The sequence below is a fragment of the Balaenoptera physalus genome (genome assembly GCF_965194825.1).
Source record: "Balaenoptera physalus genome assembly, chromosome: 10".
Classification (NCBI taxonomy): Eukaryota; Metazoa; Chordata; class Mammalia; order Artiodactyla; family Balaenopteridae; genus Balaenoptera; species Balaenoptera physalus.
Genome location: NC_138889.1, coordinates 12,872,344 through 12,891,373, shown reverse-complemented (window position 1 = coordinate 12,891,373; position 19,030 = coordinate 12,872,344). Strand labels below are relative to the sequence as shown.

General features: G+C 45.2%; 1 protein-coding gene across 5 annotated transcripts in view; it reads left to right on the top strand.

Annotated features, from left to right (window-relative positions):
* Positions 1–17,453, top strand: part of GRIK4 (glutamate ionotropic receptor kainate type subunit 4) — a 448,540-nt gene extending 431,087 nt beyond the window's left edge. For all 5 annotated transcript variants that reach the window (XM_082410870.1, XM_082410869.1, XM_082410872.1 and 2 more), the window contains 2 exons: positions 8,024–8,142; positions 11,428–17,453. In XM_082410870.1, the coding sequence (XP_082266996.1) occupies positions 8,024–8,142; positions 11,428–11,781 (473 nt within the window). In that variant the 3' untranslated portion in view covers positions 11,782–17,453. The remainder of the gene's footprint in view (positions 1–8,023; positions 8,143–11,427) is intronic.
* Positions 17,454–19,030: the final 1,577 nt, after the last annotated feature.

Sequence of the window (19,030 nt, the reverse complement as noted above, 5' to 3'; positions counted from 1 at the left end):
AAGTGGTGATGTCCAAGAGGGGACTGTCTGGGAGATACTGTGCAAATCACCGTAAGAACCAGGGCTTCGGCTCCCAGCCCAGCCACAGCAGCTAGTGCCAGTTTAATGCAGTGGCCCCATTTCTGCCATGGCTGAAACCCAAACAGACATTACTCAGAGAGACTAAAAGGCTTCCTGGCTGAATGAAAGTCCACGTGACCTCCCCCAAGCCAGGCCAGAAGCACTAGTCTGGAAGGAGCAGAGCCACTGCTTGGTCTCCCTGTGACAAATTAGCCATCAAACTTCTGGAATAAAACTCACTGCTCTAGAGAGCCCCCCCCCCCACCTGTGGCAGAAGAACAGGGACCAGCATGGCCTGAAAGATCTCTTCCTTTAAGTCTTTCATGGTGGCCAGGAATGGAGCCGCTGGACCATGTTTTTTCTTGTGTCTCAAATTGAACAAACGGCAGTCCTTTTCATTTGCTTTCCAAAGCAGCTTCCAGGGGATCTTTCTTTTCGTGGTTGGGATCAGTTGGCTTCCACATGTGCCTAAAGAAAGGAGGAGGAGATGGAGTAGGCAGAGAGGGATGGAGGTGAAGGGAGCTATGAGGGCGGTCCTGTTCTCAGAGATCCCTGAAACTGAGAGTGACATCAATTGCAATGTACCAGACAATGTGCAGTGCCTCACATAATCCTTTTCTACTTTATTATCCCCTATTAAAATGTGAGAAATTTCAAAGAAAATGATCTGCTGCTACTTCACTTCTAACCCAGTATTACAGCTCCGGTATCACTGCCAAATTCCAGAGAAGAATCCTAACATTGGGATGATGCCACCACCTGAGTCTTTTTGCCAGGTCTTACTTGGCTCTGGTGAGAACCACAGCATTACCCCTTGGCTTCATCTCCCCATTTCTTTCCCTGCCTATAGCTCAGTGACCAGCTACCTGCATACACAGCTGAAAAACGCAATGGCAGATCATGTGGAAGACTGGAGAATTACAAAAAGAAGCAGGCTTCATTCCAAGCTGTTTCATTTTCTTCTGCCTTGTCTTTTCAAAAACACTTTTTAAATTTATTTTCTCACTCAACTCCTATAAAAAGAAATATCGCTAGCCACTCACAGAGGCCAGCATCCCAATTCAAGGGGATTGGATTACCGAAGGCTTTGCAGAACAATTGCCAGACAAAAAGGTAGTCGGTGAATTCCAAGGAAATTAAATACTTTTATCTTGAAAAACACAAGCTCGCAATCAGGCTTCAAAGGAACATAAATACACCACCAGGCTGTGAAAATCAGGGTCCCCTTTCAAGGATGGAAAAGAGGCCGGTGGCATTGACTCACAAAATCCTTAGAGAGCAGGAAGTTTGCTGTCTGGCACGGCGGGAATGAAAGTGTAAGACATCTTAGCAAGAGCGGGGGCGAGTGATGAGGGGGGTCGGGGGAATCGTGGGGACGTTTTCCTTTCTCTTTCTTCCCTGGGGGCTCAGCTCTATTATCCTGGTTCTCTGGTTTCTCTGGAGAGGGCCAAGACTGGAAACCTGAATATGGGAGTTTAGATAGTGTCTCGAAGTGATGCTTGCCGAGGAAGCCTCTTCCTAATCAAATCAGATTGACTGCTAAGAGACGGGGGAAGCTCCGGGGGAGGGGGGTGCCAGAAAGCACGATCGGGAACAGAGGGGAACCATGGCCCAGTGCGTCTGCGTCAAAGGAGGTCAGCAGTTACAAAGACCACAGCCCCACTGTGTCTGGAAAGTGTGCCAAGATTAAGTCAATGGATCATCGATTCAAACATTTGCTGTAATGTTCCCAAGGAGAGAAGGGGATTTTATAAGTGGAACTAATAGCCCGTACATAGGTTTCACTTCCCCAGTCACTTGGGGCGAGGGTGGGGTGGTCCTAGGAATGAATTCAGTCACAGGGAGCCAGGTTGAGGTCTGTAATCACAACCCTGCAGCATGAGGGACCATGGGGGCCCCGAGTTCTGGGGAGAAGTGATATGGGGGTAGGGATACGGGCTCAGGCTCTGGCTTCCATTTGGATCTGGCACTTCCCCTCGCCAGCCGTGGAGCCCTGGGCAAGTTACCTGACTCCAGTACCTTGGTTTCCCGGTCAGGAACATGGAGGTAAGGGTAGTGCCAATTTCACAGGGCAACTGTTAGGATTGAATTAAAATGTTTAGCCTGGTAAGGTGGCTCATAGTAAATATTCATAAAGGTCAGCTTTATTTTTATAAACATTAGCTGGGCAGTCAGATTTATCTAGATTTCACATCTGGGCTCTGAACACTTGGGCAAATCCTTGAAGTTCTCTGAATTTCCATTTCTTTAATTGTAAAGTGCCAACCATGGACTTTCTTTACAGTATTTTTAATGATAATTGAATGAGATAGAGAATGTTTTTTTTTTACATGAGGTGCTTGAGCTCATATTTTGATAAATTGTAAAGTACCTCTCCCATAACTTGTGTTTTGATAAGTTGCAATATTTATCAGATGCCTCTACCATCCCTCTTCTATTCTGTGTTCCTTTCTCTACCCTTCTGCCATCACCGTCTCCAGAATCTGCTGGGTCTAGTCAACAGATGTCATGGTCAATGCAAGAAGAAATGGCAAACTTAGTATTTCACAGTCCTCAGCAGTGCAAACATGACGATTCGCTTTATATTTTCTGGGAAGGTCATACGGGTCAGCTCACATACGGGCACGTGAAGTTGCTGTTTACAACAAATAAGTCCACGGAGGTGGGACCACTTAATGTATTTGCATGGATGTAGGTGACTGTAGCTCTGAATTAGGAAGTGCTTGAAAGTCAAAATGGTCAAAGAATCCATGTTTTTGTCAAATATGTTCAATGTGGAAGATTGCACCAAGCTTCAGCACCTAACGTAGAGCTCAGCTCCCGGGAGCTCCTCAAGAAAGATGTGTTGACCCACGTCAAAGACTAAATACACTGTCCCTTGACGGGATTGTGCTATAATGGTCTCTCCTCCCTCTGCACCTGCTCCGTGGCTCCTGTGGCCTCTGCCTCTTTGCTTCCCAGGCTCCCATTCAGAATGAGCTTTCCTGCATCACAGTTGCAAATTTCCACAGTGCCATCTGGAGATATGTATGGGTTTTAAGGGCTGGGACATACGTGCACCTGAATCCAAGAAGCGATTATTTGCCAGTCAGAACCGAAGGCAGAGCAGGTGGGTGGGTGGGTGGAGATTCAAATCTACTCAGAGATTCTCCCTTCCAGGTGGCCATTCTAGTTCTAGAGACAACGTTCTTCATTTGCATTTGTCAACGATCATTTGTATTTGTGGGCAATCTGTGAGTGACACACCACAGTTGGTCTTCAATCAACCAGGAGTTTGTGGGGAGAGTTTGATTCCATTTCGGTTACTACAGTCTTATGGCTGAGGCCTAGCTGAGGCTCAGAGACTCAAGTGTCAGGAGAAAAGCTCAGTTTCAACGCCATCTGTCTGGATGGCTTCTGTGAGGTCCCGTCTGAAGAAGGGAAGGGGGCGTGATGAGATGACTCCCCTGCAGGTGTGGAGGGCCTTGGGGTCAGCCTGGGGGAAGTCCACATGCCAGGCTCCTCTGAGTGAGGGCTGAGAGCTGCGGAAGGCATTTGACTTCTAGGAGAATGACTAACGACAGCGTTAAGGGAACTGCTGCGCCCTCCTAACTCCGCTTCCCGCTCCCAGCTCCATCTGTTTCTCAACTCCGACTCTGCCAGCAATCTATTCTTGCTTCCACTTTCCAATAAGTTCCTAAAGGCACGAATGGTATACAAGCCCCGCTCCTAGGAGGAGGGGGCCACTCAGCCAGGAGTCAGCACGCCGGAGCCAACACCCGTGATTAACATGCTGGCCCTGAAACGCGAGAAGCTGGGAAAGAGAGGCTGTGGGGTGTTTCAGTGACTCATGGTTTCCACCAGCATCCTGTTCAAACCTGAGCTCCTCAGAGAAGCTTTCCCTGATCTGATCAAGGTTATCCCAGCACAGATCACCTGTCCATTTATAACCCTATCCCATCCCCGCCCCCCCCACGCCTGCCCGCGACCGCGTGCGGTCAAGTCCATGCTGTGGATCGTCCACGTCATGTTCAGTCCCACTCTGGCCAGCCACAGAGTGCAGTCTAGGCCACCAGGCTGGGAGCACTCAACGAGGGCTGGCCCACTTTATGATTATTTTAAACAACATTTAATTAGGAATGAATACATATCACAGTATGGATCCAAAGCTTTTGAGAATTCATGCTTCTACACCTGGGATGTCCATATCCTCTTTCTGTCAGCTCATTTTTTCAACAAACATTTATTGGGCTCTTAGGATGGGCCAGGGGTTATAGAGTTGAACAAGACATGGCTCTTCCTCTCAAGGGAATCACAGTCTAGTGGGAAATCCAGATATATAACATTAAACTAATTATTATTTTATGCAATATCAGAGTGGCATATGTTGTATCAGAAAGCATCTGATCAGAAAGATCGCTCAGGCAACTAGATGGACGGTAAAGTTGAGGAGGACACAGCTACGAGCAGGGAAATCATTTTGGAGATGCTGCCAAAGTCCAAGCAAGAGATGGTGGGGCCTTGAGCTAGGGAAGTGGTAGCAGAGAGAGAGAGAGAGAGAGAAGGTAAGAAACTGAAAAGTATTTAGGAGGTAAAATCAGCAGGACAGTGCATGGAGGAGAGACAAGAGGCCAAATGCAGGGAAATGGGAGAATATGCCTCAGAGCAGGCAAAGGCGATTGAGAAGACTGGTGGAGAGCAGAGAGCAATGGCTTCATAAAAAGCCAAGAAGGGGGAGTTCCCTGGTGGTTCAGTGGTTAGGATTTGGTGCTTTCACTGCTGTGGCCTGGATTCAATCCCTGGTGGGGGAACTGAGATCCCACAAGCCTCGCGGCGTGGACAAAAAAAAAAACAAATGCCAAGAAGGGCGGTGGTTGACAATGTCAAGTGTTACCAGAGGTCACTTAAGATTGGGACTGGAAATTTTCCGATAGGTTAGAAACAAAATGTTCGTTGGTAACCTCAGTGAGCTTGGTTTTAGTGGTACAAGACAAAATTTCATGGGATGACAAGTGAATATTCGGGAGAATAAAAGTGAATTCAGGGGCTTCCCTGGTGGCGCAGTGGTTGAGAATGTGCCTGCCAATGCAGGGGACACGGGTTCGAGCCCTGGTCTGGGAAGATCCCACATGCCGCGGAGCAACTGGGCCCGTGAGCCACAATTACTGAGCCTGCGCGTCTGGAGCCTGTGCTCTGCAACAAGAGAGGCGGCGATAGTGAGAGGCCCGCACACCGCGATGAAGAGTGGCCCCCGCTTGCCACAACTAGAGAAAGCCCTCGCACAGAAACGAAGACCCAACACAGCCATAAATAAATAAATAAATAATAATTAAAAAAAAAAAAAAGAGATCATGCTACCTATCATGTTAAAAAAAAAAAAAAGTGAATTCAGAACACAGTCATTTTCTCCTTTAGATACCATAGACAGACCACCTAGCGCCTAAAAGATTTTCAAGTGTCCAAAATTATGTTTGAGATCTGAAAAAAATTATTAGCTTCAAAATGCAAAAAGAAAACTGCTAAATCAAATTAAGACGTGTAATTAACTATCTCCAAAATGTAACATTGTTTTGACTTCATTAATTTTTAAAGTTAATATTCATAAAAACTTCATTACATTTAGAAACAATTTTTTTTGGTTTGATTTTTCTCCTTTTGCAAAAATTCTCTTGTATGAACAACGACTGCTGAGAAATCACAGCCAATTATACATTAACTGTTGCTTGCCACTCCGTCACATCAGAAGCAAAATTTTAAAAATGCATTTAACATAAGATGTGGGTGCATTTTCTCCTACTTGCTTTCATGTGGGATGGGTCTCCAAATGTAAGCATTTTAAGGGCTGTCTTAACATAGTTCTGGTATAGATAGTTTCAAAAATCTTGCCTAGGGAAGGAAGGAAAGACAAGGGTATTCACTAGACAGAGCTGGAGGGAGAAGGATTTTGTATTTTTCTTTAAGAAGGGAAAGATGTGAGTGTGTGTGTGCACTGAGGGAAAGAGTCAGTAGAGAGGAAAAGATTGGGGAGGGCTGGAATGGTGACTGAGGGCGACAGGGAAACACTAGAGTCCAGATGGCAGAATTGGATTCAAGGAGGGGAGAATACCTCTGCAGAAACACGAGGGGAGGTTGAAGCCCTTCAAGGGGATCCTAGTCTTTTTCTACATCAGGCAGAGCTATCCCAAGGTGACAGGAAAGTCTTGTGGTACCTCACCAGTCACTTGGAGCTCTGTTTACCTGAACAGGTGGGCATCTTTGGTATCCCAGTCATCACTTCCCCTTCACTGGGGAGCCCTTTCTCTACGTGGACTGGCTGGAGAAACTAGTTTGTCCATGATGCTCAGATGCACGTCCCAATACCCGGTTCTCACCACCCCTAAAGCTGTGGCTGGACACCCCAGCTATGTCCTTGGTGCATTCCCCCTTAAATGTCCCTTTTGTCCCTGGATGTTCCTATGGTTAGAAACCTTCTGCCCAAATGGTCCCAGGTTATGGGGGCAGGTGATCAAATGAAGCCCAAGCACCTTCCTCTTGGAGGGTAGAAATCTACTCCAAACGCTGTGTGCCTTCCCTTAGAACTGAGTTTTTAAGTCAACTCCTGTTTTTGATTATTCACAATAGAGGATGTTTACTCACACAGGTACCCAAGAGTTGGCTGTGTGGACCTGCAGACCAGAGTATACAATCCATTGGGTACATTCATGATGTGAGCCCTCGGAGCCATTGTAGCAGATCACTGGTGTAGGCAGGCACTGCGCCGGGCTGTGTTATTTTAAAAACAAAACAAAACAAAAAACCAACAGACAGCCATTTGAGTCTTTGTGAGAGAAAACCCAAGGCATCTTAAAACGGCTAGCTAGGGCCATTTTTCCAGCTTTCCAAAGCGCAGGAAGCAGTGTCAGATTTCTACTTCTGATCCGTGGCTCATCTCAGTGTTGTATGAAGCTGGCTTTCCCTGACACCGACATAGCTCTGTGTCCCATGAAGGCACTGCTGGTTGCACAAACACTCAAGTGTGCAGGCATTCCAACAGCACAGGACATAAGCTACCCTCTTGGCATTTTCCAGGATAAAAGATGCTTTTTGATTTATGATTGTGGTTCCTCTTGAATCAGGGTTTCATGTGTTTCTGACACTCCCCTAATGTTTGGGTTTCTCTAGTACCAAAAAAAGCATCCAATTACATAGCTAACTCAGTGTTGGACACAACCATATAATTCCAGAAATATCTATTGAGTATATATGATATGCCAGGTATCATGCTTGGCAATGAGGTTACAACCAGAAACTGCCTAACTTCAAGGAACTTAGCCATACACAATATCCCAAAATACCAATTTGCAAACAAATTTTCGGCCTGGTTGGAAAAGAATCACTTGTGAAATGCATTTTAAAATACAGATTCCTGGGCCCCAGGGATAGGGGTTCAATATGTCTGGGGTGAGGATTAGGAATCCATATCTTTAATGAGCTTCCCAGGTGGTTCTGATGGCAGCCAGGTTTGCGAACCACCTGGGATAAAACATTTTACTTAACAAGTAAGTCTATTAGTGACACGTTGACACAGTTAAGTAAATGTAATTTTTTCTATCCATAGTTTGGTTACGACAGTTGCTTTATATCAAGCAAACATGATACTAGGAAGACTGATGAAATTTTTATGAAACTGCTAGAATTTACTCGTATTTTGCTATCATGTCTCTATATGCTAAATCAAAATTTTCCTTAGCCCTTTTCTTAAAATGACTGCCCCTCCCACCCCAGAAAGCTTCTCACCAATCTCCTCCACTTGCATCTAGAGCCCCCTCCCCTCTTCTACTCCAGCTATGCTGCATTTTTGTTTCCAAAGAATAATTATATCTCAAGGAATATGTGTGTAAAATGTCTACGAGACTCAAGTTCTGGTCATTCAGCATTTTTGGTAGAACGATTATGTCTCCCAGCTCTTTTACACTATTTTTTGTTTGTTCTCACTTTCTTACAGGACTGGGAATGGAGAATATTGGTGGAATCTTTGTGGTTCTTATTTGTGGCTTAATCGTGGCCATTTTTATGGCTATGCTGGAGTTTTTATGGACTCTCCGACACTCAGAAGCGACTGAGGTAAACCTTCTAAGGGGTATGACCTATATTATTGGCAAGCAGGGCCAAGTTCACAGGCTCACACAGGGACAAAGGTCATTTCAGACAGAACTTGTGAAATCCCACAGGAGGGTGGGGCGCCCATGGGACAGCACAGCAGAAAGAATCCCAGTTCCGAGGGCAGGAGCTCCAGGTTCAGACTTCATCCCTTACTAATTCTGCAGCCACAGAAAGGGCACGTAACCTCTCTGGGCTTCAGATTCTTCTTTGAAACAGCCCAGTAAATAAATCTGTGAAAAATGTTTTATGAACAATGAAGACTTACACAACTATGATTTAAGATGTAGTGTCATAAGGAAAAACAGGCGAAAGTACCAGGTTACTAATGGAAACGATGGCTTTGGCTCTTCCATCTTAAGTATGTTTTTGCCTTGCAGGTAAAGCTGTTTAGAGGTATCCCAATTCACGAGAGCTCAGAATGACATCTTCCTTCTCAGGGATTTTGAATAAGTTTAATTCCCAAACCTGTGGCTTAGAAACTGGGTTAATATAAACTTCACACAGATGGAAGAGTCTGAGAGAAGGAAGACGACTTTATCCCATTCTACCTCCATTCCAGGGCACAAATCATTACACGCTACTTGCACTGTTTGGTTTTTAAAGTATATTGGCCTCTATCTCAATCTCCCAACTCCTGATCGTCCTAAAATCTCCTTCCGTAATTGACAGCTACTAACAGTAGATAACAGTACAGAAGAGTACAGCCCCCCTATAAACCTATGCGGTCCAGCCTCATGTAGGGCCTCCATTCGACACTGCTGACCAGTCTTTTCCTTTTCTGTGCTCAGCTTCTTTCCCACTTCCCAGTAGGACTTCCAAGCCATCACCCACTCCTCACATCCCTTTGCTCCTCCATGACTAATTTTACCTCCTGCCTCACCCAGAACTCAGGAGTGACCAGCCCCAAATTAAAACGCCCACCTAAAAAGTTACCCACAGCTGGAGCCACCCCCAGGACTGCTGCAGATGTTCTGGTCATCCCTCCATCTCTGCCTTGTTCCCACCTTTCCTCAACTCCTCTAGGATTATCCTTTTTCTCCCCTTTATTTATTTATTTTTTTGCCTGCTCTCTCCCCCAAGTCCAAAACTATGCTCATGTTTATTCCATATTTCCAACTAATAGCCATGGTGCTGTTGCCCTACCCCTCTCCTCTTGCAAACGCAGGTGATCGACTGCCTCTCTCTCCATGTCCTCACCTCCCATTCGGGCCTCACGCCACAGCAGCTGGCTCCTCCCCACCCCTTCCCTGAAAGGTCATGGCTGAGAGGTCTGACCCCTCCCCATGAACAAAACCAAAAGAGAACCCACTGGGCCTTATTGGACCTCAGTGTGGCCCTTGATGAAGTAGATCGCTCCTTCCAGAACTCTCTCCTCCCTTGCCTTGCCTGCTCCACGCTCTCCCTCCTCCTTCCCTCTCCAGCGTTACTGGCTTTCTCCTTCTGTCCACCCCTTAAATGGCGGTGCTCTTACCTCTTCCTAAGACCTCGTTCAGGCGTTCCTGTCCCTGTGAAACCTTCCGCAGTTCTCCTGCCTTCTTCCCCGGACCAGAAAGTTGCTCATTCCTCCTCCTTTCCACCACCCCTGTAACCAGCACATAGAGCACTTTCACGCTCTGTGGCAATTATTTTCGTATCAGCCTGGCTACTAGACACTGCACTGCCTGAAAGTAAGGACTGAGTCCTTTGTGTCTGTATTGCCACTGCAAAGCACAGTGTTTGATACTTAGCTGACAGTCAATAAATATCAATATATGTCTTTATGTTCTTGTCACATATAATAGATTAGGCAGGTGGTGGTGTTTTTGTTGTAATTATTATTAGAAGCACAGAGAAGTTAAGTGACTTGACTACAGTTTCTGCTATTCATTAACAACCTTGGGTCTAGAATCCAGGTCTCAAGTCCTAACTCAGGCCGTGTTCCATTAGGGGATTCTACTTCTCTGTAGCTGCTTCAGGTAGAGGATCTGTGCATGCTGGGTTATTCTCCCAAGAGCTCGCCAGTGGTCTGGATGTACCTTGAAAAATTCAGTGAGGAGTTCAAGCTCTCCCAACATCTAGAAAGAAGAGTAAAGGCTAAGTTAACTATTTGACTATGGTAGAACAACTGTCCTGTTGATAGAACGGGAAGACTGGAAGAAAGAACATGAAAGAACAGAAAGCTTCCTCTCCCATCCTAATGGGAGAAAGTGTCCTTTCCAGCACAGAGTAGAGAAGAAAGCAGAGCATGCATGTGCTCTGCAGTATGTAGGTTTAGGTTCAAATTCTGGGTCAGCTATTTGTTAGTCGAGTAATTTCTGGCAAGGTATCTAACTTCTCTGAGCCTCCATTTCCACATCTGTGAAATGGGTATAACAGTAGTAGTCATGGTACAGGTTCAAGATTCTTCCTCCACAATTCTGAAACCTCAAAAGCTCAAAAAGTTGCAAGCTTTTTGTAAGTTGGATGCCAATGCTTTTGGTGACAAACCTTGACTTGGACTTGTATGAGGCTAACGTTTATGGTCTTTATCTCACTTGGTGTGAACGTATATTCATTTTGCTACAAAAATATTAATGTGTTTGAATATAGGGTCTTCCCCAGAGTCCACTGGAAGTGATACATAATATATTTTATGTGCATTGTATTACCTTGTCAAAATTCAAAATATTTTGAAACACAGCTGGACCCAAGAGTTTCTTATCAGGAGATGGCAGAGCTGCAGGAGTAGATTGCCTTGTTTTTGTTATTATAGTTATTGTTAGAACGCAGCCTCTCCAGCCATAACCAGCTGATTAAAAGAAATGAGACTCTTTGGCCTGAGAACAGAATGTTCATGGAGACATGGTTGTCTTTTCACACGCTTGAAAGACTGATATGCGGTAAAGGGATTATTTATTTAGTCGGCTTCAAGGTCCAAATTTAACTGGGATGGATGGATGAAAAGTTCAGGGAGAGGCATTAAGTCAGTAGAAGGAAGCAGCGTTTAAGGGTAATGTGCAAAAATGGTAGGGGCACCTTCCCAACATGGTGAGATCAGTGTCTTTGAAGCTGTTCAAAGACGAGACGACCAGCTGGCCGGATGGTATGGAGGATGTTTGAATATTAAGTAGCGGGTGGAAGTGAGGAGGTGGATTGAAAGGCCTTCAAACATATAAGATGGTAGAATTGTGAAACACTGCACCGTAGTCGCGCGCCCGAACGAGCCCGCAGGGGACCCTCGGGGGCTGGTCCTGAGAGGTCGGGCTGTGACCTCCTCGTGTCCTCCAGGTGTCCGTCTGCCAGGAGATGGTGAGCGAGCTACGCAGCATCGTCCTGTGTCAGGACAGTGTCCGCCGGCGGCGCGCCGGGCTCCCGCCGCCGCGGCCCCCCATCCCCGAGGAGCAGCGCCGGCCCCAGGGCACCGTGACCCTCAGCAACGGCAAGCTGTGCGGGGCCGGGGAGCCCGACCAGCTGGCGCAGAGACTGGCCCAGGAGGCCGCCCTGGTGGCCCGCGGCTGCACGCACATACGCGTGTGCCCCGAGTGCCGCCGCTTCCAGGGCCTGCGGCCGCGGCCGTCGCCGGCGCGCAGCGAGGAGAGCCTGGCGTGGGAGAAGACCACCAACAGCAGCGAGCCCGAGTAGCCCCGCCGCCCGCCGAGGATGCTCGGCTCCCCGGCCCGCTGCGGAGGCGGGATGCGCTGAGCCCGCGCTGCTGCCCGCGGGGCCCCCCGGACTTGTGCAGCGTCCACCCTTCTGTCCAGATTTTGGATCCAGTAACTTTACAAAGCGATCAAAGAGCCTGACGCCCCAGCCGGAGACGGCGCCCTGGTCCGGGGAGCTGGGGCCACCCAGAGACGTTGAGCCCGAGTGGCAGGGGACGCTCTCCCACCTGGCCACAAGCCCCCTCTTCCCGCAGTGGGCCTTTCCCTCCCAACAAAACTAAAGAGTCGGGGTGGGAGGGGGGTCCCTGCCCAGACCGTCCGATGAGTTGGTGGCATCATCAGTGGAGTTTCCCCCTAGGAAGGGGCCATTGTACCCTGGGTCTAGTTCTTACAGGAAAAAAAAAAAATTAAACTCAACAGGGAAGTTTTTCTTTTCTGGGTTTGTATATTTTTGTTAATGTTCTTCTCTTTTGTTTTCTCTGTTTCTCTCCTTCCCTCCTTTTCTTCTTTGTTGTCTCAATTCTATTCCTTTGTTTCGTTTTCTTGGAGGGGGAGGCTGGGTTAGGGAATTGAAGTCACAATAATCCCTGTTACCATTTTCCTAAATTTTAGGATATGAAGCGGCCAGTGCCTCAGACTCCAGGCGCTGAACTCTCCTTTCTGTGTGGTGACTGGGGCCACAGGGCATGTAGGAGAGGGTGAATTAAGTGGAGAATCTCAAAGAAAGGTCCAGTAATTTTTTAAATGCCAAAACCCAATTAACTCATAATTAACTGAGAGACTTTGAAATGCCTGGGATTTCAGAGGTTAATTTGTCCTTTCTTTCTCTCTCTTTTCGACTTTCACTATGATTGGGTTTGATTTGGTCTTTGGTGAACGTGATCTCTGAAGAAGAGAGATAGCGGAGGAGAGTAGAAGGCACAAAGTATCCCAGGGCCTTGTTTAAGGAGCAGAGAGGGTAAATACAAATTTCCCCAACAGTGGCCTTGGCTTCAGCAGGAACGTGCTGTCTTCAGGTGGGGAAGGATGGGGCCGCCCTGCTGGTCTGGTGCATACTTTGTCAACTGCACCTCTTTTTAATCAAACTCAGTAGCTGCCTATGAAGCCAGACCCCCAAGGCTATCATGGATTGGGTGATTTCTTGCTACTAGATGTGAGACCTCGGTGCAAATGTGTGTGTATGTGTGTGTGTGTGTGTGTGTGTGTGTGTGTGTATGTGTGTGTGTGTGTGTGTTTATTATATGGGAAGATCTTAAGTAATCAAGAATTTGCCAGGTTCCTGGGAGAGAGGTAGGGTCTTGTAGTCAGTACACAGGCCTGGGAACTAGGAACTCTTGAGTCCTCACCTAAACATGGGCAGTAGCCCCCCTTGTATGACTTTACATGAAGCATCTCACTTCTCTTTCATCTACACAATCGGAGTTACTGATGCTTTCCAGGCTGTCAGATGCCTGCTAAGTACTTCTGTACTTGTGAGATCTTTGCAGCGTCCCGAGCACTCATCCGACGGGAGGCGTGAAGCTTCTCAGCAGCTGCTTGACCTTTGCTTGGCTTCGCCAGTTGGGAGTTTCACACAGAGAGTTTTCATTTTCCGATTGAAAACAAATTCTATGCAATTTCTGTTTGTCAACTTAGAAAATTCGGAGGGAGAGAGAACTAAACAGCCACTACAGCCATCTCCCCCGCTGTCACCACCTTGAATCAAATTGTCCTCACATTGTTTCTGTTCTGAACGTACTAAAATAAAGACACCTTTGCAAGACAACGAGCTTAATTCCATGTTTTTGCCGTCGACATTAGGTCGACATCTTCTTTGTGCCAGGACTATTAGTTAGAACTGCCATCCTGGGGGTACCCTGATGGTTCCTATAAAGGATGCCAGTTTTGTCCTAGGCTGACATCTTCTCTCTCATAAATTTGAATCTTTTTTCCTCTTAAACCATCAAATGTCGGCAAGCTCTGCAGGACATGAGTCTTTTTTGAAACCTTGCTTAGAGCCTCCTGGAGAAACGTGGATTTGGTGGGAAGGGCACCTGAAGGCAGATGGACCGCAGACGGCAATGGTGCCATGCTGTCCCGACCCACAGCTCCATTCCTTGCTTCTGACAGTGTGGTCCCTACTGTCAGATCGCATGTGGGGCAGGAAGGGTTGTTTTTTTAAAAAACAAAAACAAAAAAAACCTCGTTTTTATGAGCAGGATATCTTGATCAATAGCAAACTTTTGTAAAATGGATTGGTGAAATAAATGTCCCCATGAATCATTTATAAAGTCTGTTTCTTTCACGGAATAAAGATAAGACTGACAGCGCTAGGCAGTTTCTATTAGCTGCTGGGACCACTGCTGCTCAAGCTGGTGAGTGAATCTGCAACCAGCTAGTTCTCTTCCTTGGTTTGTCTCCACTTTTTATCTGTTGGTTGTCAGCTTTCTTTTCCATTCTGTATTTTCTATCTGATTCTGTATACTGTATAAAGCCGTTTTTTCTTGTCTGTTTATCTTTCTTCGACTGCAATATTTACAATAAAACAGAAACAAACCCTGAAATGTTAGTGATGGATGAAAGCTGTTTGGGTTTGGAAAGAACGGTCTGGTGTGTCTAAAATCCAGGTACTCTGAAAGCAAATAAAAGTAGAAATCCACATTTTGTCTTCCCCTCCACCTGCCCTTCTCTCACTCCCTTTCCATTCCCTATCCTCTTCCGCTCTTTGTTCAGACCCCAGAAAAATCTAGGTGGCTTCTTTCAATTTGTAGTCCTGGAGGCAGAGCCAATCCCCCGCCCCTCCCCAAACGGATACACATGTTAATGAAGTTCAGGATTCATAGGGTTTTGTCTTCCTAAATGCACTTTCACAGAATAGTCATCTATTGATGCCTAGGGTAACTCTAGTCAGATATCACCCCAGATTCCACTGGGAGCTTGAAGATTACATCAATTAAAATATAATACTTTGCTTTATTTCTTTTAATTGCCTTGCAGGGCCCCAATCGTCACCAGATCTCTACCTCAGAACCCAGGTGGGGTGTAAGTTGAGCACGTAGATGGCCGAAAATCTTTTGGCTTCCTCTAATCCAAAGCTTATATGAGAATATTCATCCTGGGAACTTGCCAACCAGCCCTCTTATTGGTTAGGTGAGACCAAAATATCATGATAACCAATCCACCTGGGACCACTCTTTGAAAGTTTATTAGTTTGGAATTCCAAGGAGTTTAATTTTCTTTTGGAATCCAAGGAGGACTTCCCCATGGTGTAGGAGTCAAATACACGAGGCCAGAAAGGGCTGGGGCATTTCAGACACAGCAGGTTGGTGGTTTGAGTGGAGCTTGAGAGAACCATTTGTAGCCCTCCCGCCAAGGGGGTGTGTGCAGCAGTAAAGCAGTCTGGACACGATAAGGGAGATTTGATTCCCTGACTGGTAGACAGCTCTCTTGGGGTAATAACAAAGAGACCTGTTGGGAAAATTCAGAGAAGGAATCCTTTCATAAAGATTTCACTTAAAGCTAGTGCTTCCTATGGGGCCTCTCAAAGAGAAAAGTAAGCTTTTAGTTGCCTTGAGTTATTCCAGTGCCTTTCTGTGGTGGGTCCCTGTCCCCCACAGGCAAATCCTTCACCATTAGCCCAACGGAGTGTCCTCAGTGGCTGACAACCTGGGAAACCTACCGTATGACTCAAAGATTGGTGACGACGTGACTTCAGAAAACTCTTCTCACAGAAAAAATATAGACTCACTCACTCACTCTATCTATCTATCTATCTATCTATCTATCTATCTATCTATCTATCTACCTACCTATCTATCATCTCTCACAACTGGTGTGGCTTGCAAAGGAAAAAGTCGCCAAGTTTTAGAACTGAAGAGGTCAACAACCCCGTTATAATTTAAGGGCAACTGGGCAAGAGAAGTTCTGTCACTATTAACAGAACGTTATCATTCAAATTTTGTTAATTTCATACCAATTTCCAAATCTGAAGAATGAATGAAAACAATACGAATATTGCCATTAAACAAATGGTAGAAATAACACTGAGATCAAGAAAGAAAAAAGTATACAAAGGGAATAAAGTGAAAAACAACCTCTCTGATCAGAAAAGGCAGAAAATTTGAGGGCCAAAGAAGAGGCATAAAGAAATTGAGTATACAATCTCCCCATACATTAAGTAAGAGCATGCATCTAAATATTTCACTGCTCAGACTGAACGAAGCATGTCAGAGAACCAGTGCGTTGTGACTGTGTTGTGTCTGGGGAATTGACCCTGTTTACAAAGGTTAGAATATGCAGAGTCTATATTATAGAGGATGGAGGTCAGACCCATAAATACAATGATCCTCCTGCTGGAAAATTAGCTAAAGAATCCTGCCCACTCCTCAGTAACCCTTGCGCGCAATCCAATGTTCTCTCTTGACTATGGCAGAGAAGTCAGAGGGGAACAGGGACCAAGGGACCTCTCACCCTGTCGGGACTTTTTCATACATTGGTGAGTGACCTTGAGAGGTACTTCTTTAGTACACAGCCCCACATTAGATTCTGTGGGATATAATGAAGCAGTGGAAGAAACTATCTGTCCTCTGTCTGGGGAGACAAAACTTACTTGTAAGAAACAATGAAAGTAAAGCACAAAACATCCAAGTGCTGGAGTGTGTGATTTGGAATACAAACCATATAGACATTCAGAGAGGCTAAAGATTCCAGGTAGTTGAGATTGGCTTAGGGGAAGAAGCAGGACTGTTTGTGTCTTGGGTTTGTTAAAAAAAATTTTTTTTGACGTCTAGAAAAATAAGATTTCCCTTCATCTCCCTGGGAATGAAATATGGTTAATTCATGCTGATGAATTCAGTGCCCTTCTGATAAGAGACAGCTTGTTGTTCCTGTTGTTTTGTTTCACCCACAGCGTTCCTTTTTCCAGGATTCCAGCTCGCCTGTTATGCTTCTTCCTGTTTGCTGCCAATACTGTTTAGAGATTTTCACCACTAACTCATTCCTGGGCTTCTTTAAGTTGTATCAGTGGGATTAGCTGTAGAGACGAACAGCCTAGCCCTACAGAATACAGAAAGACTAACTGAGAAATAATCAATGAAATGATCTGAAGCGGATTATGAGCTCTTTTAAAAAAAAAAGATCAAATACTTTTTAAATTGGGGGTAAGGAGGGTGAATACAGAACTGAAGGTGTGGAACCAACGTGAAAAATTAATGCAGAACCAAACCCCCAAATTTCTGATGTACAGGAACATTCAGAATGATTTTGCTTTTTGGTCCATTAAACCATCCAGTTATCTGAAGCACATGGAGTCCGCCTGGAAAATTATTCTACTTGGATGGTTCTGATTAGATTCTTAGTATCTTTTCCATTAAAAATAACAGAATGTAACTTCCATTTCTACATCATCTGTAATCCTGTAGCACCAAGTGGGCATAGAAAAGCATACTAAATCACCAAAACCTGGTGACATGTGATGGTCAAAGGAGAGGTAAACAGCACAGGACAGCATTACTGGAGACAGTATATACCCCCACACTCAAATGTGGTAACGGGACTTAAAAACTAGCTTAAAGAGGATCCAATGAAAAAATACTTCTGTACAGAGAGACTTGAATTTATTTCTCTGTGCTGCTTTTGCTCCCCTTTATATAAGCTAAGCTGGCGTGTGTGTGTGTGTGTGTGTGTGTGTGTGTGTGTGTGTGAGTTTAGCATAGACCTGCAGATTCCCATCAAGGCTCCTTATGTCCATTTCAAAAGAGAGAAGACACTTTCCATGATCACTTCAGCCTGTGTCCGTGCTTCTAGATAACATTGCTGGGTTTAGTCTTCTGGCTTTTAGCAGATTAGTTCTCACTGAGCGGTCTTGGATGTAATTTGTTTCTAAGCCAACCTATATGTAGATGCATGAAGTAAAAGGTGTTTTTTCCCCATTCCCAGTTGAATGATAAGAAGCTTGAGCTAACTTCTTAAAACCTCTTCCCCTTCACCCCCATCAGCTGCAAAACAGAGTTCCTCTAGCATGAATAAGTGACCAGGTAAGACGTTCTGCCGATAGTGTAGCAGAACACAGTCAGTGAGAACAAGAGCCATGCAGGTTGACATTCCTCTGTACTCAACACTTATCAATAGCCTTGCCCATTGTAGGCAGAAAATAATTTTCAGAAAGGTCAGACAATGAAATTGTTATAATGAAAGTGGTTAGGCTGGCCAATGAGGTACAGAATTCAGAAACTACATCTTTATTCAACTAGCCTATTTTTTGTTGCAAATAAAACAACAGATTTGCTGAGCCTGCCATTATTTCCAGAGGATGTAAGGCCCTCCCTGAGTCAGCCCTCGCTGATCTTTCAACCTTCTCCTGACACTTCTCCCACCTACGTTCCATCCCACCCTGCAGTCAAACCGTACCGCTTCCTATTCTGCATTTATCCTGTGTATCCCATGCTTTTCTTCTCCTCTGCCTATGCTTTGGCAGTTCCCAGCTCCTGGAATGCTCTTCCCATTCAACTCTCCATTGACAAAGTCTACCCTTCTATATATATTTTTAAAAATTTTATTGAAGAATAGTTGATTTACAATGTTGTGTTAATTTCTTCTGCACAGCAAAGTGACTCAGTTGTATATATATATACATATATATATACACACACACACACATATATATATATATATTCTTTTTCATATTCTTTTCCATTATGGTTTGTCACAGGATATTGAATATAGTTCCCTGTGCCATACAGTTGTTTATCCATCCTATGTATAATAGTTTGCCTCTGCTAATCCCAAACTCCCAATCCTTCCCTCCCACATCTCCCCTCCCCCTTGGCAACCACAAGTCTGTTCTCTATGTCTGTGAGTCTGTTTTTTTTTTTTCATAGATATACTGATTTGTATCGTATTTTAGATTTCACATATAAGTGATATCACATGGTGTTTGTCTTTCCCTTTCCGACTAGTTTGCTTAGTATGATCATCTCTTAGTCCATCCACGTTGCTGCAAATGAAAGCCTATGCATATTTAAGATCCAGCTCAAATGTCATCTCCCCATGATGTCTTCACAATCCCCATCCCAAGGCAGTAATGACCTCTCCCTGTCCTGAACATTCCCAACCTTTCTCTCTGTCCCTTATCACTTCCTACATTGAATCGTATGTGTTTACTCTCACCTACCAGTGTAAGGCCCTGTAAGTGCAGAGAAAATGCCCTTTCCATCTTTTATTTGTTCACAGCGCATAGGGTTCTTTGCACA